The sequence below is a fragment of the Topomyia yanbarensis genome, chromosome 2, assembly GCF_030247195.1.
Source record: "Topomyia yanbarensis strain Yona2022 chromosome 2, ASM3024719v1, whole genome shotgun sequence".
Classification (NCBI taxonomy): domain Eukaryota; kingdom Metazoa; phylum Arthropoda; class Insecta; order Diptera; family Culicidae; genus Topomyia; species Topomyia yanbarensis.
In genome coordinates this window covers 90,782,006-90,808,122 of record NC_080671.1, presented here as the reverse complement: position 1 = coordinate 90,808,122, position 26,117 = coordinate 90,782,006, and the positions used below count along the sequence as shown (strand labels likewise).

The following is a 26,117-nucleotide window of genomic DNA, read 5'->3' as shown; positions in this document are numbered from 1 at the left end:
TTTGTAACGTTTCGTGCGTGGCTGTGGTTTCTTCGATTCGTAGGTGAAAAGAGAAATTTCATAATTTTCACCAGATTTTCTACGCATTTACCACCGAAGAAAGCTGGAAAACGTGCGTCATCATGACGGCACACGATCAAATGCGGGCGATGCTGGATCAGCTCATGGGAACGGCCAGGAATGGTAAGTAAAGTTGTGGGTCTAGTTGACTCATTGGAATACGCAGTGGATCCACCATGTTTGTTTTCAGTCAATGCTTTGTGCTCTAATGAAAAATTTTAATTTTTGGTATGCGAAGAACAATTTAGAATTTATTATTTCGATTTTAGGTGAAACCAACCGGTTCTCGACCAAATTCTACGACAACAAAGTATGTAAGAGTTTTTTGTTAGGCTGCTGTCCGCATGAGATCCTCGCCTCAACGGTAAGTAGAACCGATCGTAATCTGTAATCAGTAGCACATTCCTTGTTTAAATCACAGGTAGAAAATTGACATACGTCGATTGTAACAGTTCAGTAGTAGGATTCATATATGAAGAATATGACTCGAGCTATTTTTGTACTTTCAAACAAAACATTCGACCCGAGCGGCCACACTGTTAGCCAGATGCAACCAAATGTCCCCTCTGATTCTATTGCAGACACGTCGCTACTCCTAACAATTTCAATTCTACTTCCTCGTGTCGGAATTAAGAATGTAGGTTGGTTCTAGACCATAAAAATCACCCAGTCAAACCTGGTGTGGCGATGTCAGTTGTAGGCAATCCGATGATCGTAAGTACTATTCTAACCGCGAGACTGTGATCATCCTAAAGAAAACCAAAAAAAAAAAGCGTTTTGTGTATTACCTCTTTCAAGCAGGATAGCTTTTGGTTTGTTTGACTTGTATTGAAGGAATCGGTAGAGTTGCACGCGTCCTGCAAAGCAAAGCAAACCGGGGCACATCAGACGCAGTTTACGTAAGTGTTTAGTTTCCTTTTTTTTTTCTATTTGAACAAGCGAACTGCCGGAATTAGATCGTACCTACTGTAGCGTACAGATGATCGCGTTCCGTTCTCAGTCTGTCGCCTTGTCTGGGTTGTTTGGGTGTTGTTTCTGGTTGATGTAGTGAATATGTTTCAACGCCGCTGAAGCTGTACTATTTGAATTGTTTGCATCAAATTATCGAAGCTCCACTATCTACAGACTCAGATTAATGTATTCTTTTTGGCTTGGTGCAATTTGTAGCACTGACAGGAGCCAAAAACACCGTATCAATGCCTATAATGTTGGTTTTCTGAAGCAAAATCCAGTATCTTCGACACTAGCCGATCCTTAGCGTTTAGGCTACTCTGCCCTGCTGACATGAGATCTCTCTAGCTGGGCCAAACTTGTTTCAGATATCTTACCCGGTCTACAACTTTCCTATGTAGGTCATGTCTAAAACACATGATTTTCAACTTACTTTGTCATTTTGATAATTCGGTTCATTTGCATCCCTATGTTGAATCTAAATTCTTGAAGCTCATTTCCATTCAACTTGCCCTTACATTCAGGACCCATCACAAAATATATTATTGTATCATTTTCGTTAATTTCTATGTATTCAAAATGTTCGATTTTAGTTTCTACTGCCATGAATTCGTAATTAGTCAATGCTTGCTGTAAAAATGTATATCGACTATTTTAGATTACAGTGAAAATTCTGAAAAGCTTCACTAAAAACGATAAAAAATTGAACTGGATATTTTCTGTGCAGTTTATCAAACAATGGTTGCAAGTCGATTACAAACAATAGCATTGATAGTGGATGCCCTTGTCTTGCTAAGTCTGTCTAGTGAGCACGCTATAGTCAACATTCAGTAGCGATATCGGTCTCAATACTTTTACATTGATATCACTCTTCTTCTTTCTCAGTATGGCACAAGAACGCCCCCAAAGAATACTTTGAACTTTGGCAACAGAAGAGGGCATTGCTTAATTTGATAAAATTAATCTTAATCACTAACTATTCTTGCACACTGTAGTATTGCATTAGGTTTTTGTTTGCATCCACTCCATCCTGCAGTATATTCATCAATGTTACAGTTAATGTGAGGGGATCGTCAATCGTCATCATAACGGTCACAAGCTGAACGTATAGTTCCATTGTATCATGGAAAGACATTGAATAGACGATGTACATTTAAGGAAGTTGATGAGTTTTGGCTTCACGAGTTGTATCCACCAGTCGTTCCAAATACGAAAATTCCCTTGATGCCTTCGTTCTGTTTGACTAAGGTGCTACAACTTAAGCCTCTCTCCTCAATAATTACGCCGATAATTGTCTAGGGAACGGACGCCACTTTGACAATCGAACAAAACAAGTCTACAACGCCTAGAGGCGAGTGATCCAAAGGTCGCAAACCACTATAATTAACAATAAAAGTTCAACGGTCTACTGTATAGCTGATCTTTGTATCAGAAAGCAAGATCTCAGTTCTGCTTAAGGTCGTTTTGAAACTTTTTATTCTGTCGACTAGTTCTTGGCAAGCTGAAGACATCCCGGATATTTAAACAAGTCGTCAGTGACCTCAGCGCACGGACTCCTGCTCCACTTTGTTGCACCATCTGCAGGGTTCAGCTGGCTTGGAACCCACCGTCATTTAACGAGCCTTGTCGTTATCCATATCTCCCCTACTTCGCACGCTACGTACTGCGTACCGACGAGGATCGGCGCGTATCGAGGTCAAGACTATTGAGGAATCACACCACAGAAAGCATCTTTACACTGTAACGTTCTTGCGAAATCAAATGTTAGCCCAAGATTGCTGCTTGTAATTTCATGCAAGAAGTCGATAGTTTTTGTTACTGTTTATTTTAAGCTAATAGTCATTCTTCGTAATGAATTTGGCAATTACATGTTACTTAACAATGAGGATAACTATATAGAATCTGAGGTGCCCAACCCTTCCAGACCCAATGGACAAAGGTACCGTAGTTCTTCGTGATGAGTAGTTGGTGGTTTTCAGTTGGTTTGTGGATTGTGGAGTATGGTATAGTTGACAGTTACAAATGACGTTATGTTAAATGACTGTATGTCGAACGGGCTTATGTCAAATGGGGACAATAGTTTGTTCTGAAGTGGAATCGTTGGGCAAATTGGTGCGGGTAGCTGGTGATGTCTGCGGAGGTCATGTAATTGTAAACGATGTTGTCGGAGACGCTGTACGAGCATGAGTCATCTTATAGTGCACGACGCGCAGTGTTGATTGCGCTCTTTGCTCGTGTGTGCTGTCAGGGTCTGTCAACTGGCCGCAGCGATTTTAACTTTATTTAGGTTGACTGTCATCTGATGGCGTTTCCTTGACCAGCAATTCGCGAGTCGTTCTGCATCTGGCTGGCAGATGGTCGGCGTCTTCATTTCACGGCAAGAATGGTGAGGTTGTAATTGCGTTGAAAGATGATGAAAGTGTTGAGCTGTTGAAGAAACACGTAGAGCAAAACATGGATGGCAAATACGATGTCAGCGTCAGGGAGAATTTAAGACCCTCTATCAAGCTAGTCGGTATGAGTGATGTACTGGATGAAAATGAGCTGAGAGAAACATTAGTGATCCAAAACGACGTCTTTGAAAACCTGACGCACGTCAAGCTTCGAAAAGCATATCGCAATGAGAAATTTCAGTTCAACAACTGTAGCGCTATAATTGAACTCGACGCTAAAACGTTCACTGCGGTCATGCAGAAAGAAAAACTTAATTGCGGGTGGGACCGATGCAGAGTGCTTGATGGACTGCAGGTGACAAGATGCTTTAGATGTTGCGGATATAACCACAAGAGCAATGAATGTAAAGCAGAAATTTCAAAGTGCCCAATCTGCAGTGAAAACCACCCCGTGAAAGAATGTAAATCCAAGACGCAGAAGTGTGCAAACTGAAAATCTCAACATTAAGAGAAAGCTTACCATTGACACAAATCGCGCTGCTTGGAGTGTTCTTTGCCCGGTGTACACTAAATACTTAGAAAAGCGGAAAAACATGATTGATTATTCAAAGTAGCAATCATTGTACAGTTCAAAAGATCATACCATCAACAACCTTCATCTGCTTCCCACGGAACTTGCCTGTCATGGCAGTGGCCTTTTCCGGTCAGGTAAAGATAAGGAGGGTATATGTCATCCCGAATCTACTCAAGATACTGCGCAGCTTAAACTAGATCCACAATTGCAGCATTCCAAAGGGTGCAATCAGCCCGATTTCATCAACGACGTTCTCTTGCTTTCTACGGAACTTGAATGTTATGACAGCAACCATTTCCGGTCAGGTAAAGCTAAGGAGGGTATATGTCCTCCCGAAGCTACTCAAGATACTTCGCACCTTAAACTAGATCCACAATTGCAGCATGCCGATGAGTGCAATCAGCCCGATTCCATCATCGACGTTCTGCTCTCCACGGATCTTTTATGTTATGGTAGCAACCTTTCCCTGTCAGGTAAATGCAATGAATGTATATGTTCTTCTGAAGTAGGACATACAGATGCTGCCCCCGCTGAAAACCCACCCCCATTACCGTCAGGACATTATTTGCACTAACTTCTTAGTATCTACTATCAGAACGTGAGAGGATTACGCACCAAAATTGACGAGTTTTTCATCGCTGTTTCAGACGCCGAATATGATGTTATTGTTTTGACCGAAACGTGGCTGAATGATCAAATCAATTCACTCCAGTTATTCGGCTCAAAGTACACGGCTTACCGTAACGTTCGCAATCCAGACAGTACAGGGAAAAACGCGGTGGCGGTGTGCTTATCGCAGTGCCCAACCGGCTCTCGTCTAAACATAAAACCGCTAGAACCGACCCCGAACAACTATGGGTAGATATTCGCGGTCGCGATACTAATATGTGTGTTGGTGTAGTGTATATTCCCCCCGACTCCGCATGTGATATAGATATTATTCAGAAGCACATAGACTCAGCACTTGACATCGCAACTTCCATTCAACCCAACACGGCTCATCTACTGTTTGGTGATTATAATCAACCTGGACTTCTATGGAAAAGTACCTCCTCCGGCTATGCCTTCCCAGACCCTTCTGAATCAACCTTCTCTAGAGCGAGTATTGCCTTACTGGACGGAATGTCTGTATTGAACATGCTGCAAATGTGTAAGGTAAATAAGCAGACGAATTCGAACCCTGGACCTCCTTTTCGTAAATGAAGAAGCTTCTATTAACTGCACCGTTTCAGAAGCCCTTGAGCCGTTAGTTGCTTGTGACGCGCACCATGTCCCCAGTCAGTTGTTTATGACGAAATGCTAGATGTCAGGGAGATCAATTTTTCGAAAACTGATTTCAATAGGCTCCAAAACTCACTGCAAGCAATCGATTGGGAGATTTTGCTGGATTCCGCTATCGACGTAGATGTTGCCGTAGAAAAACTTTCACTGGTCCTAAAACAACTTTTCAAACTACATGTTCCCGCACCACGTCCCCGACCAAAACCAGCATGGTCCAATCGTCAATTACGTAAACTGAAAAGACTGCGAGCAGCTGCACCTCGGCATTACACCAGCCGATGAAACCCCATCACAAAACGAGAGTTTATTGAAGCTAGCAACAGTTACAAGACATATAATCGCTTTTTCTATTCAAGACACGTCGCACAAACCCAATCGAACCTGAAACAAAATCCAAAGCAGTTTTGGTCTTTCGTTAACGGAAAACGTAATGAAAATTGGCTTCCTTCCAGTATGTTCCTTGCAAATGAAACATCAAGTACCCCAAGCGGCATCTGTGACCTATTTGCGCAGCATTTCTCAAGTGTGTTTAAAAAAGTCTCGGCCAACCTTACTCAAGCGGAACATAGTCTTCAGGATGTCCCTCATGATGTAATTAATTTAAGCATTATTCAATTTATTGACGAAGATATTCTAACTGCTATGAGAAAGCTAAAGTCTTCAACATCGGCAGGACCTTTAAGACTAATTTTTAGCCAATCGCTGTCGCAATCAACGTTCCCCGTCTGTTGGAAAAAATCAGTTATGTTTTCCGTTTTTAAAAAGGTGATAAAAAAAAGTTGCGAAGTATCATGGCATAACTTCATTCTGCGCTGGCTCAAAGTTATTTGAAATATTAGTAGGAAATGTGCTCTTTCGTGAGACCAGAGCATATATATATCGCCGGACCAACATGGATTTTTCCAGGTAGATCGACAACTACTAATTTAGCCCAATTCACTTCGCTCTGTATTAAAAATATTGAAGTTGGATCTCAGGTCGATACTGTATACACGGTTCTCAAGGCTGCATTCGATCGTGTAGATCACTCTCTTCTACTGGCAAAGATGAAGCGGCTGGGCGCTTCCTAAAATTTTATAGGGTGGCGTAAATCATATCTCGTAAATCGTTCTGTCTGTTAAATTAGGAAATAACGAGTCATACAGTTTCATCAACTTGTCGGGAGTTCCTCAAGGGAGCAATCTAGGATCGTTGCTTTTCTCGTTGTTCTTCAATGACGTTTGTTTTGTTATACCTCCTGGGTGTAGACTTATATATGCCGATGGCCTCAAACTATTTCTTATTGCGCGGTCAATAGAAGATTGCAAGGAACTACAGCAACACTTAGACGCTTTCTATAGTTGGTGTAATCGCAACTTGCTGGCTCTCAGCGTGTCCAAGTGCTCCATAATATCTTTTACACTTAGAAAAAATCCAATACTGTGGAACTACACCATCTCCGGGGAATCGCTAGAGAGAATGACAGTTGTCAGAGACCTCGGTGTACTTCTGGACTAACAACCGACATTCAGAAATCATTACTCTCACGTTACAGCACAGGCAAATAGAAATCTCGGTTTCTTTATAAGAATCGCCAAAGAGTTCACTGATCCATATTGTTTGCGGGCACTCTATTTTTTTACTTGTGCGATCTGTCTTGGAAGCTTCAGCACCCAGTTGGTGTCCTTACACGAGCATTTGGATCAACCGAATAGAAGTAGTGCAGGCAAGATTGCTCCTTTTTGCTCTTAGAACTCTGCCGTGGCGTAACCCAACAGAGCTACCACCATACATCGATCGCCGTTGTCTGCTCGATATGGAAACCCTAGCCAAAACGCGGAACACATTTAGAGCAGTATTTGTTGGGAAGATATTAACTGGCCAAATAGATGCTCCAGATATTCTCTCACAAATAGATGTCAATGTGCCCCCGAGAAGTCTCAGATCGCATAACTTTTTAAGACTCGAGTTTCAACGCACCGAGTACGGTCAAAATGAACCTATTAGGGATATGCGTAATGTTTTTAATAGTGTTTATGACCATTTTGACTTTTCTGTATCTTATGATGTATTCAAAAATAGACTAAGAAGGTTGACTTAGATTTTAAGATTCACTTATTGTAATACTTTGTATTTTTTATTTTTGTAATGCTGTGTACTATGTGATTATATATTTTTGTAGTGTGAATCCATTGTAATCAGGTGTGAGTATATGAAAAGATAATGGGTTTTTGTGCTCATTTGAGGATTGCTTCTGAAGTATATCCTGAAATGGGCTTTTCCCATTCAACTACATTTCATGTAGACCAACATAGGTCAGATGAAAAATAAGAATAAATAAATAAATTAATTAGTAACCAGGCAAAATAGACACTCTTGAAGCGCTTTGAGATGGAGAGAAGTAAGCAAGTGTCGACACCACTAAAATCAATTGTGAAACTTGAGAAGCTTCAAAATGACCATAAACCAGTCGAGCATCTGTACCGTGAACTAACGAGTTCTTCAAGGAACAAAGAACTTCTCTCGTATACACCCGTGATCACCAGTTTAGTGCGATAAAAGACCTTGTCGATGCTGATTGGGGTAGTGATCTCGTCGACCGAAAGCCAGTCCTACTTCAAGTTTTCGGAAACACACTGCCATGGACTACACGGAAGCAATCCACAGTGTTTCTCTCGTCCACTGAGGCTGAATATGTGTCGCTCAGTAAGGCTTCGTGTAAGGCAACCTGGATTCGAAACCGAAACTTTCCGAATTTGAAAACCATCTCGACTCACCGGTGGTCATCTACGAGGATAACCGAATCCTCTATCCGGATTGCAAAAGAATTGGAAGACCAGAAGCGGTTTGAGCATTTGGGTAAACGATACAATTTTACCCAAGACTGAATCAAAAACAAGCTGGCGAAAGTTGAATATCTTTCGGCAAACCAACAGGTCGTTGATGTGTTCACAAAGGGTCAAATTCATTCACGAAGCACAGGAACACGCTCGGCAAAAGAGAGGATAATGAGAAACACCGAAACGCGAACCAGTCAAAAGTCTGTAAGCATAGATATTCTTAAATGGCGATCAAAAATACAAGTAGCAAGGAGAGAATATGCTTCGTAAAACCCGCATTATGTTGGAGACTGAGATCCTGTAGCGTATACGTTTAAATTCTGTACCATATCTAAGAGTAAGCATGAATCTAGTGTTAGCAATAGTGTAGACAGTCTTTGCAATTAATGTCTTCACCGGCTGACTATAATCGCCAATCACTAAGCCCCCCGTATGACTTCCACTGAACTGACGTGACATTGACTTGTTACGTCAGTTCAGTGGAAACGAAAATGTTGCCAACACCACCACATAAATGCGAGCAAACCAGAGCAGAACGGAAACGGCAGAATTCTACTGGGACTGTGCTGGTGACAAGGCAGTAAGCAGAGTCACATTCCGTCTCGAGGATCGGCCGCATTTTCATTCAGTCGAGGAAAAAACTCGAGCAAACGGGAAGTTTGCCGAGTATTTTGGTAATTAGCATTGCAGAAAATTCACTTCTCCGCGAGAAGCGCGCAGCGAAGAAACACCCCTATCGATCTAGGTTTCAATCGCCGACGGAACCACAAACGTCGGGACGACCTATAGCAGTAGACGGAAAGCTGCCATCTCAAGTCAAGTTCGGGTTCGATCTCGTAAGTCAGCACTATTTTCGGGAGAATTGAGGCTACTGCACAAGATTGATTCGCGCTTTCCGTGCTCAGAGCTAATTGCGAAGAAGAAATCTCCAATAGAACGGAACATTGAAACCAGGATGGTCCAGGTGAAGGACGTGGTCGGTAGGACGAATTCTTGAAGCTCTCCGAAGTCGGAAGTTCGCAGCAAAAAAACATTCCAGTGGGAAGGTTTTTTTTAGTTGCCAGACTCAGCGGAAACTGTGAAGGAGTGATTTTCTTCTGCTACACGCAGTGCACACTACGAGGCAACGGTTTTATCTGCTAAACAGAACGGAGACAGTGACGAAGGGAGGTTCTCCAGCTGGAGTGAAAGCTATCACGGAGTGACTGAGAAACACAACAGTGTCAGTTGCACCACCGGATCGACCGCCAAGCAAAGGAAGGTCGCCGTTGAAGTTTTCCTTCGAAGAGCCACGGTGTCGGTATTCGCCAAGGAGGTGGAAATGTTACGGAGGACCGAAAGGTCTCAATGGGTTGGCTTAGATTGCACAGGAAGGCTATGCAAGTTAGGCAAATAGAAGGATGGGCCCATCATACGTGAGTAGTTGTTAGGAAGTTAAAACATTAATGGTTAAGCAGGAGGGTGTTGATTAAATGTAATAAGTGCAGATTTGGGTTCATGTTTTGTTGGTTGCGTACATGTGTTTCGGCCTGTAGACCGGTACCCGAAGCATCCCAGCTTAGGAGAGGTAAACTGAACAATCCTCCAGTTCTCAACCGTGAAACTCGGAAAGGATGAACCTTCAGTATAAGATAAGGATAAAAAATAAATAATTTGTTCATGGGAGCTTCCGCATATCGGGGCGTTCAAGATTAAAAGTTGACTAAACAAACCTACTTTGTAAGAATCGGATATATCGTTTTGCGGTTTTTATACTGAAGCACATATTTCTGCTTTGTACAAACCCTTCTGTATGTTTTCCTCCGGGAATGTTTTCCGCAACAAAGAGGTTATTGTTAGTAAGCCGTTTTTGAATAAACGTGTTTCGGTTTTGCTTTCGAGCCGCGCATCATTTTTTCTTCCGCAAAACGACAGTCCAAGTCGAATTTTGAGTGCGCAATTTACAATCCTTTACATACCAAAACACGGTTTGGTTTCATCAGAACATTTAGATCAGCGGTTCTCAACCTTTTCCGTACCGCGGACCCCTTAGAAATGACCCTGGACTGCTGCGGACCCTCTGCGGATATACATCAATTTCGTATGCTATCAATATGTTATTTTCAGTTTGTTAGGCTGCCGTTCTACGCATAAATGTCCCATGTATGTAGGAAATCCCATAGAACATGGGACAATTAAGCTTATAACGGCAGTAGGAAACACGACTTGAAATTTCAATATGCGCTCGGAAAATATATTATTCTTCGTGGACCCCCTGGAACGACTTCACGGCTCCCTAGGGGTCCGCGGACGCCAGGTTGAGAGTGATTTAAACTATTTCCCTGTTATCCAGCATATATAATCTTCAGTATAATTCGATGAATTAGATATTTTTTTCCTCCACCACTCCACACCTACTCGTCTAGGTAGGATATTGGTACATTGCCGTTATTTTAAATGAAACACCAAAATAAATCTTCAATGCGTTCTGCAATATAAGCCATTTTTATTATTATTAATACACGACGTGACGTGCAATGGGATGTGAGGTTAACCATTTGACCTGACCATTTGACCAGAAAATTTTAATGTCCTCCGGACAACGTCAAGCTCGATAGTTTGATTAGTGGCGTAAACAGTGTAATTCACTACAACAGTCATAAACACATTCCCAAACATTTGGCCACCGGCTGACTAATCGAAATTTACCTTCACACCCTGTAGTTCGTGTCTCCAATAGTATTCAGAATTGTAATGCATTGATGGGTACGTATATACATAAAAACAAAACAATGAAATAGTCAAAACTGTAAACCACCGCCATCACCGTTGTCGTCGAAGGCTTTCACGCGCGATTGGGTATGTACAAAATTCAAATCTTTGGTAACATCCTTGATCTACACACACATTCCAAAAACTAGTAATAAACAACTTGGGACTGTATGTTCTCGTGTCAATCGTGTAACTTTGTAGTATCTACCAACTTTTCGAACGCTTCTGGAAGGGTTCTAATAACCGCCCCTATCTCAGACGATGCAAAAGTGTGTCCTAATCTATATAGAGTCACCACATCTGTACCTCCGGCGTCCCAACGAAATACAAAAAATGCAGAGTTCGAACGTACGTATACTATACAATTTTTCGTTTGTTTGTTAACATACTGTTTATACTGATCGGATGATGATTCTTTTCAATGTAACGAACGAATTTTTCCGGGGACTCATCTCTTCGTACGTGCTCCCCCCGTTTCGTATTTCCGACGAGAGACAATGCTGAATTGTAGCAGTGTCGGAAGTTTCCGTATCAGAAAAAAATACTTGAGTTGTACCTTGTTCTACAACGCTTAGCTCGTGTGGCAGGGAGGTTGTGTTGCGTATAATATTTGGTGAGTAAAATATAGCTACAATCTGGAACTGATGTCGTTATTGTGTAGGTCGAACTTGATTTGAATAGAAAAAAAAATTAAATCGAATGAAATAGTAGAACTTATGAACGAATTAAGTCGGTTTATTTGAATTGTTGATAAATGAATCACGTATTTGTCGGTTTCGTCAATCCGTCAATAATCCGTTTCTTCCTTCACCAACAATTTCAAATGGTACATGTGTTATATTGTGTGCCTTTTTACTAACACAAGTTTTCATCATACTCACTCCTTAGAGTTGACATTTGTATATTTCGTAACTCATTTTTGTACTTTTTTTAAAAATGTCTTTGAATTAATTTAATAAGCATCCGAACTTATTACGCTTTTTACACGAGGTAACTATCACTGAAAGCTACAGCATGACAAAACACCTCTAATGTCTAATAAGTAAACCACATTGAACAAAACAAGAACAACAATTTGAATAGCTTATAAGGACCATTTTGTGGAGAAGGTTGTGGATCCAATTGGTAGGATTTACTGCTAACTCAATATTCCAAGAGATTTTTAATAACCAATCCAGCAATCGTCTAAAGTTCCTATTGCACGAATTTGGATCCGTATTTCTGAAGTTTATTTCATACATAATCTATCTCTAAAATCTTGAGAATTTCCCAATTCTATTCGATTTTTTCTCTAAATTTAAAATTAATAAATAGTTGAGTAACAACAAGTAAGTAGCTACTTAGGTGCAGTGTCAATTGTTTTTGTTTAAATGATTTAAAAAAATCCTGGCCACAATATAACACATTGACGAAAAAGTAGAAAGAACATCAATTTGACCTAAAATAATACCAGAAAACCAAAGTAGAATATCAGTCCCCTGGCAGCTCGCTCCTTGTTCGATCCGAAAGCTAACTTTTTATCACTTTTCTTTCTCTCTTCCAATTTCTCGCGTAGCGCATGGACCTGGGAGATTGCCCAAAGGTACACGATCTTGCCCTCAGAGCCGATTACGAGAACGCTTCAAAGACGAAGGATTACTACTACGATGTCGATGTAAGTTTCAGGAAACACATTTAATTGCTTCTTCCAAATCATCGGATTCTACCCCTTTTATTCCACAGGCAATGGAGCACCTGCAGGCATTCATTGCCGACTGTGACCGGCGGACAGATGCGGCCAAGAAACGGCTGGCGGAAACACAGGAAGAGCTGACGGCAGAGGTAGCCGCCAAGGCCAATGCCGTCCACGAACTGGCGGAGGAAATTGGTAAGAAACTTGCAAAGGCAGAAGCTTTAGGTGAAGCAGGACAGGTCGAGGAAAGTATGATGCTGATGTCAGAGATTGACGAGCTGCGCGCGAAAAAAATCAAAGCCGAACAGGAGTACAGAAGTGCCATCCCGGCGAGCAGCTATCAGCAGCAGAAGTTGCGTGTTTGCGAGGTTTGCTCGGCCTATCTCGGCATTCACGACAATGACGTACGATTAGCGGATCATTTTGGCGGTAAGCTTCATTTGGGATTTTTGGCAATTCGGGAAAAGTTAATAGAACTCGAGAAGACCGCTTTGCCTCGGCAGAAAGAACTTAAAAGAAGCGGTCGCCGCGATGGCGACTATGACGATAATCGCGGAAGGTCTCGATTTGTGGGAGGACGTGAACTTGACAGACGATCACGGGCTTTGGTCCGAGAGCGCGAACGTCGTGAAAAGTAAGACCGATTACCTTATACAATGCTGTTGTTTTTACCTAACATATCCATTTTGTGTCGATTTACAGTATGGAAGACCAGAAGCAACAAGAACAGCCACAGGAGCGTCTTCGTTCCAAAAGCAAGGAAAGGCGTTCGAAAAGTCGCGAGCGAAAACCAGAACGTGATCGGGATCGGAATCGTGATCGCGATCGGAACCGAGATCAAGACCGTGAACGTGATCGTGATCAAGATCGTGACCGTGATCGGGAACGGGATCGCGATCGGGAGCGCAACCATAACCGTTATCGTGGCGATCGTGATCGGGACCGTGACCGCGATCGCGACAATCGGGATCGTCGACATCGTTCGCGCTCACGGGAAAGATCGAGACGGTAAGCATAATCTATCTCGCAGTCGATAGAACCATGTTTACTTTTCATACAGCGAACGGCAGAAGCGATACATCAGACGGATAAAATCTGCGAAACGGGTGCGGTTTGAGCGATGTCGTGTAGATAGAGCACTTATTCTGGCTACAGAAATCAATGTTTTTCGAGCTAGCAGCATGGATCGTAAGGAATATTTTATCCAATTTCACTTCAACGTACTTTTACTAAGTGTGAATGGTGTAGAAAAAGTGTTTAACGTGTAGTGAAGTAACGTGGATACACGTCTTTATCCGTAAAGTTGACGGAACATGAAAACTACCTACAACATGAAATCGGTAACTTATTAAAGAATAAAATCGATAATATCCTCGAGAATGTGTATTCCAACGGAATGAAACGTTCTTATTGTACAATATCTAAGAAGCATTGAAACGATTGAGTCGAGAACAGTACGCAGTATGTGTTTATCTCATCAGTGTTTTTCAAAAAGCTCCAGGCGGTGTGTTCTATCAGGAAGCGAACGCGAAGATTGGTAAGAATTTTTTTGTATTTGTTTGACCTGATAAAATTAACCTCAATGATTTGTTAGATATGATTTTAAGTAAAATTTCAGTAACAAAAGTATAAACCATATCCGTCATTACGACTGTTATCTTGCGTTGTATTACAATTAAACACAATACACAGAATCTTGAACATTAAATAGTGATCTACAACTATCATCCCATAACCATGCTACATCCCAATAAATAGATGTGTTTAGCTCTAAGCTCTAACGGGCGAAATATCATAATTGCGATTACCGCTATATAATTGGATAATGAATAAAAATTAACAAGTAGTTTATTACAATAAGTCTTATTTAATTTTGAAAGAAAGATGCTTACCTACTCTGCGGTTATAAATGATGTTGCTTCAAGCTGTTCTCTCAGGGGAAATTGCCGCGAAACAAAATCTGAAAAAAATAGTTTCTGTCTAACTCTTTTGAGTCAATCTTCTGTGACTTGGTCAACTACCACTAATTTTGGATTTGATAAATCTTTAAAATAACGTAAATATAAAAGACCCTTCTGTCGTTCAGAAATGAGATATTTTCATGTAAATTTCACAAAATAAGGGAGAAAGAGGAGGGTTGAAACAGTTTTTTGTTATTATTAGATAAATCGACAAAAACTGTCATTCGAAGATTGCTTATTTTTAAATTTCTTACTTCTGTTTATACTCTATCAAATTACATCGGAATAACTGGTACAAATCAATAGCAAAGTATCAATATATTGATTTTTGTAACAGTGTTCTCTTTGTTTAAACTCTCCTCATCCAAGGTAATACAAGTACAAACTACACTAAGGCAAAATGAATAGCGAATTTCATAAGATTCATCTTATGATGACAAGAAAAGTAACAAAACTATGTTTTCATAAGATTAATATGAAAAACATACGACTTGTATAATTACCTTAACATTTTATAAGTTATTGCATATGCCAGTCATTCGAGTTTCATACGAGCATCTTATGTTTCTCATAAACATAAGAGAAATGTATAATATTGTCTTATGATAATTCAAAGATGCCTTATGGAACATGAAATCATAGCAAATCGATTTGACCAAATAAATGCTGTTTCATAAGATAATCTTATGATTTACATACGTGCTACTTGTGGCTAAAAATTATACGATATTCCTATGAAATTCGCTGTATTTTTTGCCTGAGTGTAGGCTTGCCACCTACCGCTCGCGTATTGCAGATGCAGCTATTTAAACAGAGTTGCTATGATTACACTAGTTTACAGCATTTCTTAACTAAATAAGCTGGTGGTCATTTTCAATGCATAATCGTGTGCTGAATCCGAAAATGAGGTCCAAAAAATTTACAGTAGAACTGTTTTTGAGTTACAGTGGAAAAAAGAATTTTACCATTAAAATTAAAAGTACGTTCAGTAAAATCCAAATATCTTCGGTTGTAGTGCATCGATATGAAATATTATTATGGCGAATTAAAGGTAATTGAATGAACTTTCGATCTTTATTTTGTTTTAGAACGACTACTGGTTCTGACGTTATTTAGGAATCTATTGAACTTTTTCTTAATTTTTCGTCGTTTTTTGAAGAAAAATGAGTGTGTGATCAATATTTTCAGCAAGATAAAGTAATCCTAAAAATTATATTTTTATGGGAAATCAGAGCTTGCTAATAACCAATGAAATTAAGCACTTGTTAGTTTAAATCCGATGAAAATTGCGAAAGTTATTCAATTTTTTGTAAAATGGCAATTTTTGTGTTTCCCTTATTGAACCGTCTCGATTCCAATTTTTTCGAGGGCTTGTTTAATAATATATGAGGGACTCTGTCAGAATTCTGTTAAACAAGTGAATGGAAGAATTTTGAAAGAATTTAATGTGAGGTAATATTCGAACTCGTTTATCCCTGCCCTTTTGCTCAGTAAGGGGAATGGGCGCGTTGTGTCAGGTTGGTCGAGGCACAATTCGATTGTGAGTCAGTGAATGCATGACGCACAAAAGAGCCCGAGCCGATTGCAATTACTGTCAGGGATCAATCGAAGACTTAGAAATGGAAACATGTACGTCATTAAAATCGGTTCAGTTTACATAGTTACAATTCGCCAACAGTTTGGGTCACTAAACTATAATATAATATATTTAAACGCAGTGTATTTATCACAAAATATGACTAACCATGTTCCTGTTTCATGTCCGTTGAACCATTGTGAGTGGCCAACATAAATTTATTTATTCGTAACACTCACCTTTTTCCTTTCCGTATCGTTTTAGTTAATTTTTTTTTCTTCTCTGGAGAAGCGGACAAGATTTACTAAAGCTTAATGATGTGCAAAAACTCATGCATAAGATTATCAAGAGTGAACAAAAAGATGATAGCTCTCAGTATATCGCTGATCGAGAATCTACAACCATATGTACACATAATACTGGCACCTCAGGCAACATTCGATTCCTCGATAACACAATGCTGAGAAATAAGCTCTAAAAATATCTAATATTTACCGCTTGTTAATGTCGCACAATTCCACGCACCCACCGGAAGGCTAAGTAAGAAAGATCTGCTGATATCTCTTTTATCCTGGGAGATTCGGAAACATTTAATGAAACTAAGAAACACATACATATATGCACACAAGAATATAAGCAAAAACAAAGGAAAGGAAATGTACAAGTGCACTAACGCCGGAGACTCCTGAATGCACTGAAACAAACAAAAAAGGGTAGAGTACAAAGGATAAGAAAAAATAACCCATGAAATCGTGGACACAATGAGCTTACTAACAAAAAAGGACTAAGAAAGAAGAAAGAACGAAGGGAAAGTACCAACTGGCCCATGCCAGGCAGAGAACGCCTACATAACCGGGGATTAAGGTAATATCAAATGTGCTAATCCATTCGTACCTTACAGAGAAAGAAGGTGAAATCTAAAATAGCATCCATACTCTCAAAAGAACAAGGAATGATGATAAAAAATAGGCGGTGAATATTAGCATAAAGGTAAATTAAGGAAACGGAAAGGTAAGAATGATATAACCAATGATAATAATAATGATACCAAATAATACCAAATGACATTATTTATATTGAAAAAGGTGTTAAAATGGCGCCCATGCGCTAATTCGTCCTAGTTTAAAATTTGGGTTGAGGGGGGCACGCATTTTTGGCTTAGGGCAGAAATGCCGATCAGACCGGATCTACATCAAAAATGTACTATAAGGAAACTATATAAGGAAAGGTAATATTCGAACTCGTTTATCCAAATGATTCGACTTCTGATAACAATAATTTCAGGCTCAATGTAATTATAAGTCATCGAATGATTGGTATGCAATACTGCGTGTAATATTTACAAGTGTAAAGTGTCTTCCAAAAACGACGAAAAATTAAGAAAAAGTTCAATAGCTTCGTAAATAACGTCAGAACCAGTAGTCGTTTTAAAACAAAAAGTTCTAAAGATCGAAAGTGCATTCAGTTACCGTTAATTCAACATAATAATATTTCATATCGATGCACTACAGCCGAAGATATTTGGATTTTACTGAACGTGCTTTTAATTTTAATGGTAAAATTCTTTTTTTCACTGTAACTCGAAAACTGTTCTACTGTAGTTTTTTTGGACCTCATTTTCGGATTCAGCACGCAATTTTACATCAGAAATGGTGTTCGAATATTGAAATCCGGTTTTTTTTTTTTATTTTGTAAACTAGTGTTATAAAATACACTTGTTTTAAAAGCATTTTGCTTCTTTAGTTAATAACTTTTCTCAACGAATTTACACAAACTTACAATGTTCCACGAATGTGTTCAGTAGAAGAGTAGCTTTAGAAATATATAGTGTTCTCATGAATTGATTGATGAGGTAATTTTTTAAGAATTTATTATCAATTTTAACCGATTTTCCATACTGATTTCCATATAAGCTTTGAAATTTTTGGAGGGTCCGTAGACACAACCGATCGGTACCAAAATTTGCACAATTACTAAGGGCCATAAAAGGAATCAGTAGAGCCTGGTGGAGCTAAAAGTCAAAAAATTGAACCAGTCTTACTTTACCAGTAGGAGAAGAAGCAAAAATTAAAGAAACAGAATTCATTTTCGAAATAGGCAAGCTCAACGGGTATCCAGAGCAAACCATCCAATCAATAATTAATAAAAAATCTAGAATGCCTAATAAGAAAAATCTCACAATATTAACTCCAACAACTTAAAATTTAAAAAGGATAGCTGTAGATTTCAACAAAAATACGGTTTATCCACTTAGAACAAAATTGAAAAAAAGTTTGGTATAGACCAAGTTTTCAGTAGTCGAAACTACCAACTAAAATCAATACTAGAATCTACAAAGGATCCGATAGAAACACTTAGCAAATCGGGGGTATACAAAATTTCAAACATTGCGATAAAGTTTATATTGGACGAACCAAACGAATATTAGAAATTCGATTTAAGGAGCATATTGCAGAAATAGCAAAAACTTCTAGGGAATCTGATAAAGATTTACCATTTCACGTCAAATCCAAGGTAGCGGAACACGCTTTTTTTAGAAAAAAACATAACCTAACTATACTGCCGTTCTACGCATAATTGTCCCATGTATATAGGGAAACGCATAGAACATGGGACAAATATGCTTATAACGGCAGTATAGAAGATATTAAAATTCAACGTCAAATCTCCAATCCTTGGAAATTAGACGTAGCTGAAAGCCTAGAAATTTTCAAACATTCCTCTGCTTCCTTACTAAATCGAGACCAAGGTAACGGATATTCATGGCTCTTCGAAATATTACCTACGTGCAAAAAACGGTCAGCTTGACGCATCTAGGTACCTTCCGACCACAGCCGCTCCATTTTCCTAGATAAAAGACTTAGGAATCCCGTAATTTCCTATAGACTGATATAAACACTGAAGAAGATTGCAAGTAGTAACCGAAATACCAGGTATCTGTTAAATCAGTGGTTTTCAACCGGGGGTGAATTCACCTCCAGGGGTAAATTGGACGATTGTTGGGGGTGAATTATGCGGGACAAATTTTAACTTGATATCCAAACATTCACGTCGGGTATTTGTCTTTATGTATTGTTTCAGCATGTCAAGAATTAAGATGCTTACTGAGAGTGCCCTGGAACAGGTTTCTTATTGTAAAATTGTGGCCTTCATCCAATTGAAAATTATTTTTTACAGGGTAATAGGGTTACCACCTTTGGTAAGGTTTCACCCGGAAATTTTTACTGACCCGGGGTAGGTTTTTCTAGAATCACTTTGAACCTATCTGCTGAGCTTAAATTAGACAAGTATAAACTCGTTCATTCTTTCTGTAACTCGTCGAAGTATCAGTCACCAAAATTGACTCACATTGACCGTATGTTGTTTTGTTTTGGCAAAGCATGATGCACACAAATACTTTGAGCTTTTCTTATTAGCTGTAAATTTACCGCGTTTATAAACCGTATTGTCCACTTAGATAGGTGTGAAATTTCATTTCACTGGCTAACGAAAAAAATCCAAAAGCACCGGCCGTTCACGCTGTGGAGGAGTAGGCGAACAACCATTGCTCTCTGTCACAGCTAAGTACCGTGAAGCAAGCAGGAAAGCGATAGCATCTGTGGAGCACACTGCGGTGTCTTCCGAATTTTTTGCTGGGCACAAAATATTCGGTTATTCGTCATCACAGTCGCTAGGAACGTTCCAACCAGTGTTGCCACAATTAAATCTGTACCGGGAGTTGAAAAATCTTTCCTATCTGTACTCTGCTATAGAAAAATCTGTACCGGATTCTGTACCGAAACAATAACAAGGTTGTTTAGAAAAAATCATTTTTCTTATACATATTTTTCATTTGGGGAAATCATACCAGAAATTTTGACTCTTCTCTTTCACAATAAACCTCTTCACTCCTATGTGTTTTGCTCCCATGTGTGCATTCTACTCCATAGCCGCACACCTCAAAGAGTAGAAATAAAGAGGCTCTTTAGTATGCATCATGGTCCCATGCGCGCGGAAGCAGAGAAGACAACCAAAAAAAAAAAAACGTTAAAAACGTTCTTCCGATCAATCTTTATCTGAATCTGAATAGTTTGATTCGCCTTCCTCCCTATTTGCCAGTGAGGGGAGGCACAAAAAAGTGGCTCTTCAAGGTAACTCAATGTGCGAAATTTTGCAACTCTTGGTGCACAGCTCTTTCTCTTTTTCGTTTTCAAGTTTCTCTTTGTGCGGGTGATCTCCACATTGTAGTGTTCTTGTGCCGCTCTTTTTTTTGTGTTTCGCTCTTTGTGCACATTATGGGATGCATCGCAAGGTTAAATTACTCTTCTGTCATCTAAAAAAATCTGTACCAATTTGTACTTTTTTACAAAAATCTGTAATCTGTACCGTACAGAATCTGTACCAAAACGCTTCAAAAATCTGTACCTTTCTAGATAAATCTGTACTTGTGGCATCACTGGTTCCAACAAAGTAGAAAATCTTTTCTACCTGGCCAACAGTTAAGGTCCGCTTCTGGAGCAGTCAACATTAACACCGGAGAAACTTATTTTAACATATTGAGTTAAAATGATTCATCGCACAGAGGAGTAAATGAGGTCGAATCCTGGCCAAAATTATTTACTGCTGCTTTGCTGTTATTATGCCTTAATATGAACAAAAAATAGTCAATAACTTGTTTTTGGAACAATTTGGCATCTATCCATCTATATCAGTGCAGAGGCCAATTTTCTATATCCTTTCGAAACATAAACATACATGCATAAACAAATGATCAGTGGAAAAGGCAGAGGGGAAGGGACGTTTGTGCACGTATTCGTAGAGATACATTTTTCCAAACATAATATTTGGCCCTACAGCATTTCGGTGTACCCCAAATTAGTAAAAAATTCAAAATTTTCAAATCGCTTGGAATTTGTGGATTGGACAAGTCAGCAACTTTGCCGGATCTAGCCGTTTAATATAACTTTTTTAACATTCAAGTTTGGAATAAAATGTTTAAAACACGTATTTTAGAGTTGGTGCAATACACAGCAACACAACTATTTTTAGTTAGTTTTAGGCTAAAGTTATACAAATGGTTGTGTTCAATTACGTTTTTAATAATATTGTCTTATTTTATACAGTCATCATCACTAGAAAGCGATATTGATATCGCGATATTAAAATATCACCATTTTGCATCAATGCAAAAATTCTTTAACAATTTTAGACATATTCATAATTTTGCCACGTTATACAGTAGGCTTCTAGGTATGTAAAAAAATATAACAAAACAAAAAATCAAAAAAAAATATTTTGGTAATTGGCCAGGAATTTGTTCTAGTTACTCCTCTGTGCATCGTATCATTATACTTGGAGAAATAGATGCAAAACCCGGAGGCTATGAGATCCTCTCCAAAGACTGGAGTCTCCGGGTCAAACCCGGAGGGGTAGCAACCCTACAGGGTAATGATGGTAAACAATTTTCAGAAAGGGGTACATCCTACATCATAAATGTCTGCTGTTCAACGTTGCGTTAGAAGGTGTAATAAGGAGAGCGGGGATAGACACGAGTGGCACGATATTCAGGAAGTCCGTCCAGCTTCGATATTGACATAATGGCACGGAACTTTGAGGCGATGTCGGAAACGAACATCAGACTGAAAGCTGAAACCAGCAGGATTGGACTTGCCATCAACGTTTCGAAGACAAAATACATGAGAGGAAGAGGTTCTAGAGACGACAGTGTGATCCTCCCATCCCGAGTTCGGATTGACGGTGTCGAAATCGAGATGGTCGACGAATTCGTGGAACGTAACGCAGGCGAATGAACCATGAGTTGCATCAACTGCTGGAAGAACCATCCATCGCGCATACCGCAAAAATAGGACGTTTGCGGTGCGCTGAACACATTATAAGAATGTCGGACGACGACCCGGTGAAGATGGTTCTTGAAGGCGACCCTACAAGAACAAGAAGACGGGGTGTACAGCGAGCACTGTGGATCGCCCAGATAGAGGACGACCTGCGGACCCTTCGAAGACTGCGAGGCCTGACCGGTAAGGTAAGTATTTGAAGATATGTATATGAATTCGTTGTACAGTACCCCACCGATTTCCACCTCGAAACCAACACGACTGCTACGTTCTCTACGAGCTACCATCTACCTTGTCTTGTCAGAGTTTATAGTCAGTCCGATTCTTGCAGCTGCCCTTTTAAAAGGTAACAATGTTTCTTCCAATGTTCTGCGATCAATACCAATGATGTCGTAATCGTTAGCGAAGTCAAGAAGCATGTGAGATCTCGTGATGACGGTTCCGTTCCTATGCACATCAGATCTGCGTAACGCTTGATTTTATCCTATCCAGCATCATACGAATCAGCTTAATCAGTTTTGTCGGGAAACCACGCTCAAGCATTATCGGCCACAGTTCGTTTTGTTTTACTGTATCGTATGCCGCCTTGAATACACAGATGGTGAGTCCGCAAATTGTTTTCCCGGAATATATCCAGAATTTGTCGCTGGGTAAACATTTGGTCCGTCGTTAACTGTCCTTCTCGAAACCCGCTTTGATATTCGCTGACAAAGCATTCAGCTACCGGGCGCAGTCTACCCAACAGAACACGAGAAACTACCTTGTAGGCAGCATTGAGGATCATTATGCCTCGGAAGTTTACAGCCCTTCTCCAAGATTGGGCATATGAGGTCATTCAACCAATCCGAAAGCATTTTTTCTTCCATGCAGATCATTATGATTTAGAAGTTCACCCGCGATTCTACCCTTTCCAACGACCTTATCGTTTTTAAGCTTTCGCTTAACCTCCCGTCTAGAAATCTCTGAACAAAAAGAAATTACAGGTTTGTGTACCCCTCGCTAATTGCCGGGTCTACTTACTCAAAAAAATCTTCAGTCGAACAACGTTCGCTACCGCACGCAGCTTAACTTCTATAGAACACTTATTAGACCGTTTGTCTTATCTACTATGCTGGTACCGTACCCGCAATTTAATAGGAAAGAAAACACCTCTCCAATGGAATTAAAAGATTGAAAATACAATGTATTCATTTTGAGTTAATGGCATTAAAAGAAAAAGAAATAGATTCAAATTCACAGAAAAGTTCAATAACTCCGTAACAGTTGAAATTTGATTATTCGTGTAGAATGATTTTTTCTCCAAATATGATCCTCAATCACCCCTAGAGAGATTCTTAACCATGGACCAAGCCACGTATATATGATAATTCTCCCCGGTTTAATCCCAACAAACTAGTCTGCATACTCCCACTACTACCTTGCAATATGTATATAGTTTTGTTCTATCGCATCTGTTGCAGACCCCTTTTTTACAAAGGAGAAGAGCTTTACGTCATAGCCCAGTACACGTGCTATTGGTAGGTGTCCAAGTTACCACACGGGGTGTACTGGGGGCGTGTCGGGCTCGAATGGTGACGCTGCCATTAATACCGACTAAACTCCATTGGGCTCCGCCATCGTTCCTCCCAGGAACTACCGCTCGGTATTACTTCTGGGGGATGGCTGTACTTAATGTACTCATTCACTCTCACTCACGCGTTCATACGTGCTGTATAAGGCTTACTTGGGTGCTCTCTCTATCGCACCTTGATTCATTCTCAAACACTCCACATGAGGCTGACTTTTGTGCTCACCTTTTTCGTTCCTTGCGAGGCTGACTTGTGTGCTCACCTTACTCATTCCTTGCTAGGCTTACTTTTGTGCTCGCCTCTACCATACCATGTGAGGCTGACTTGGGTGCTCACCCTATCACCTGATTCACTCTCAATCGTGCCACTCTATTGTACCTTTGTCACTCCCTCTGGCATCCCATGTGGGACATTTTTCTTAGGCCCCACTTCTGACATACCATGCGAGGCTGACTTTTGTGCTACCTTTTTCATTCCTTGCTAGGCTGACTTTTGTACTAGCCTCTACCAACCTGTGAGGCTGACTTTTATGCTCACCCTTAACATGCAATGTGAGACTGACTTGGATGCTCACCCTTTCACTCCTCTGCCACGCCATGAGGCATCGATAGCTTAGTTCCAACATACTACGCTACGACCCTCCCGTCTTGGCATGAGGCAGTCCACTTATACGCCTATACACTCACTCTTCTGTCTTGCTTCGGGGTGGCTGGGTTTACCCCTTACGCGGTTGCCAGCCGCTGCGCCAAACCTGCCTCGGCATGAACAGACCATTCACTCCCCTTTTTTGCGCTCGGTCTTTTTCGCTCCGACTAACCAATCACTAGTTAGCCGTGCCCGTCGTCTGTTGCTCGGTTCGCCAGATTACCTGTAGCCTACAGGCAATCTGGGTGGTAGCAGCCGAGACTGCGTTCCACTTCTCCACCGATTGACACATCCGCTGAATAATGGCCACAGACGTCAAGCGTTGCTCTTCTTTCGACGTCGAAACGAGGACATACGAACAGTATGTGTTCCGCAGTTTCGTCTACACCTGGGCAGTCCGGGCAGACTGGGACCTCCGCGTGCCCGAACCTGTGGAGGTACTGTCGGAAACAGCCATGGCCTGACAGGAATTGTGTCAGATGGAAGTGAACTTCCCGATGGGGTCTTCCCACCCAGCTCGATATGTTAGATATCAGCCGGTGGGTCCACCTACCTTCGGAGGAGTTGTCCCACTCACGCTGCCATCTGCCAGACCCCTGTCAGAACCCGTGTGACCAACGTTTGGTCGATGAGGCTCGTACCACTACGCTAATAGGGCAGCAGCATAAACGTCAGTAAAGGAAGAAATCAGATTAAAGTTTGTCATATTGAATTGCGAGTGAGTTAGAAAATTATCGGTATTTTACTGTGCCAAGTTACTTTTCGGAAATAGCGGTTGAAACAAAGTGCAGTGCAGGTAAAAATTATTACAAAAATAAAACAGGAATTAAAATATTATAAGAAGAACACCGGGATTCACAAATATATTTTTATAATTTAGATTCCGACATTTTCTATACGTCGTTCAGGTTTCATGCTATTCATCTAACGTGAGCAAAATACTTAAAATTACAATTAAAATCAATTTAAAATAAATCGCTTAAAATTAGGTATTTAGTACGGTCACGGTATCACGGTACTGATTGCATTGAGGATAGAATCACAGCAGGAAGGAGTAAAAAACTAAATGTAAGATTTGGATTGATAAAACTTAAGATTATTTGTAACACTTTAAAATATATTTCCAGTTTGATCTGTTACACCAAAAAGCAGAATTACAAAAGAGTTTTTAACGGCGTGTCCGAACAGCATCCATCATCCCGATCCCCAACCTTTTTAATCGTCAATAGTCGCCAAAATGAAATAAATTGATTTTTATCGTGATTAATGAAACTTCAACAATTACTAAAAAAAATACTATAGGAATTTATTGAGCAGGAAATGCCGCCCCGTGATTTTGCCGCTCGGGGCGGTTGCCCCCTTCGCCCACCCTTAGCGCGCCACTGTCTCAAATTCCGAAAGTTTTTCAAAGATATTATTACGTTAAGTTAAACAGTTTTAGACGAAAGTTGAAAACGAGTAGAATAAAAGACGGCGTTTCTCTAGTTCACGATTTTCATGTAATACCTGCTGGTATCGGAGCATCGAAACTGACTGTATTGATCATTTGCAATAATAAATTTGTATTTTTTAGCGTAAGCCAGCGATTCGCCAACTTTTTCGTTCCTGGGTTGCTGCGGACCCCCACGTATAAACATCGGTTTTGTATGCCACCAATATGTTATTTTCAGTTTTTTTGGAAACAAGACTTATTTAAATATGCACTCGGATAATATATTTTTCTTTGCGGACCCCCAGCAACGGCTTCACGACCCCCGGGGGTCCGCTGACCTCAGGTTAATTTATTTTCGCTCCCTCCTCCCCCCTTTTCCCCTCTCCCGTGCGCACGCCAATGAACTGCACTTTAGTTCATACTAAGCCTGGGAATCTGTCCAGTTTTCGCATCAGTTAAGGCGTGCAGAAGACACTGACGGTTGTTTGGCTTTAAGGTTGCACGGAGAATGCGCAAAATTCGCAAACGAAAAAAGCAGTTTTTTTCCACACCGTATGTCAGATCTTCATAAAAATCAATCAGCGTGTGTAGAATGTTGTT

At 40.2% G+C, this 26,117-nt stretch overlaps 1 protein-coding gene across 4 annotated transcripts; it reads left to right on the top strand.

Moving 5' to 3' along the window:
- Window positions 1-14,361, top strand: LOC131678807 (putative RNA-binding protein Luc7-like 2). 4 transcript variants are annotated; one of them, XM_058959147.1, is made up of 7 exons: window positions 138-183; window positions 330-424; window positions 642-959; window positions 10,782-11,442; window positions 12,385-12,483; window positions 12,552-13,135; window positions 13,204-14,361. In XM_058959147.1, exons 5-7 carry the CDS (start codon window positions 12,388-12,390, stop codon window positions 13,511-13,513), a joined length of 990 nt encoding a protein of 329 aa, XP_058815130.1. In that variant the 5' UTR covers window positions 138-183; window positions 330-424; window positions 642-959; window positions 10,782-11,442; window positions 12,385-12,387; the 3' UTR covers window positions 13,514-14,361. The 4 variants fall into 4 exon arrangements, with proteins under 4 accessions (XP_058815128.1, XP_058815130.1, XP_058815131.1 ...); XM_058959148.1 differs by lacking the exon at window positions 10,782-11,442; XM_058959146.1 differs by having other exon boundaries at window positions 10,782-12,483.
- The last annotated feature ends 11,756 nt before the right edge of the window (window positions 14,362-26,117 follow it).

Bases quoted from the DNA above. Each gene is read 5' to 3' on its own strand.
- LOC131678807 (XM_058959145.1), top strand. From the start codon at position 123: ATGACGGCACACGATCAAATGCGGGCGATGCTGGATCAGCTCATGGGA. The intron at 184-329 runs GTAAGTAAAGTT...TTTCGATTTTAG, and splicing joins CATGGGAACGGCCAGGAATG to GTGAAACCAACCGGTTCTCG. The intron at 12,484-12,551 runs GTAAGTTTCAGG...TTTATTCCACAG, and splicing joins ATTACTACTACGATGTCGAT to GCAATGGAGCACCTGCAGGC.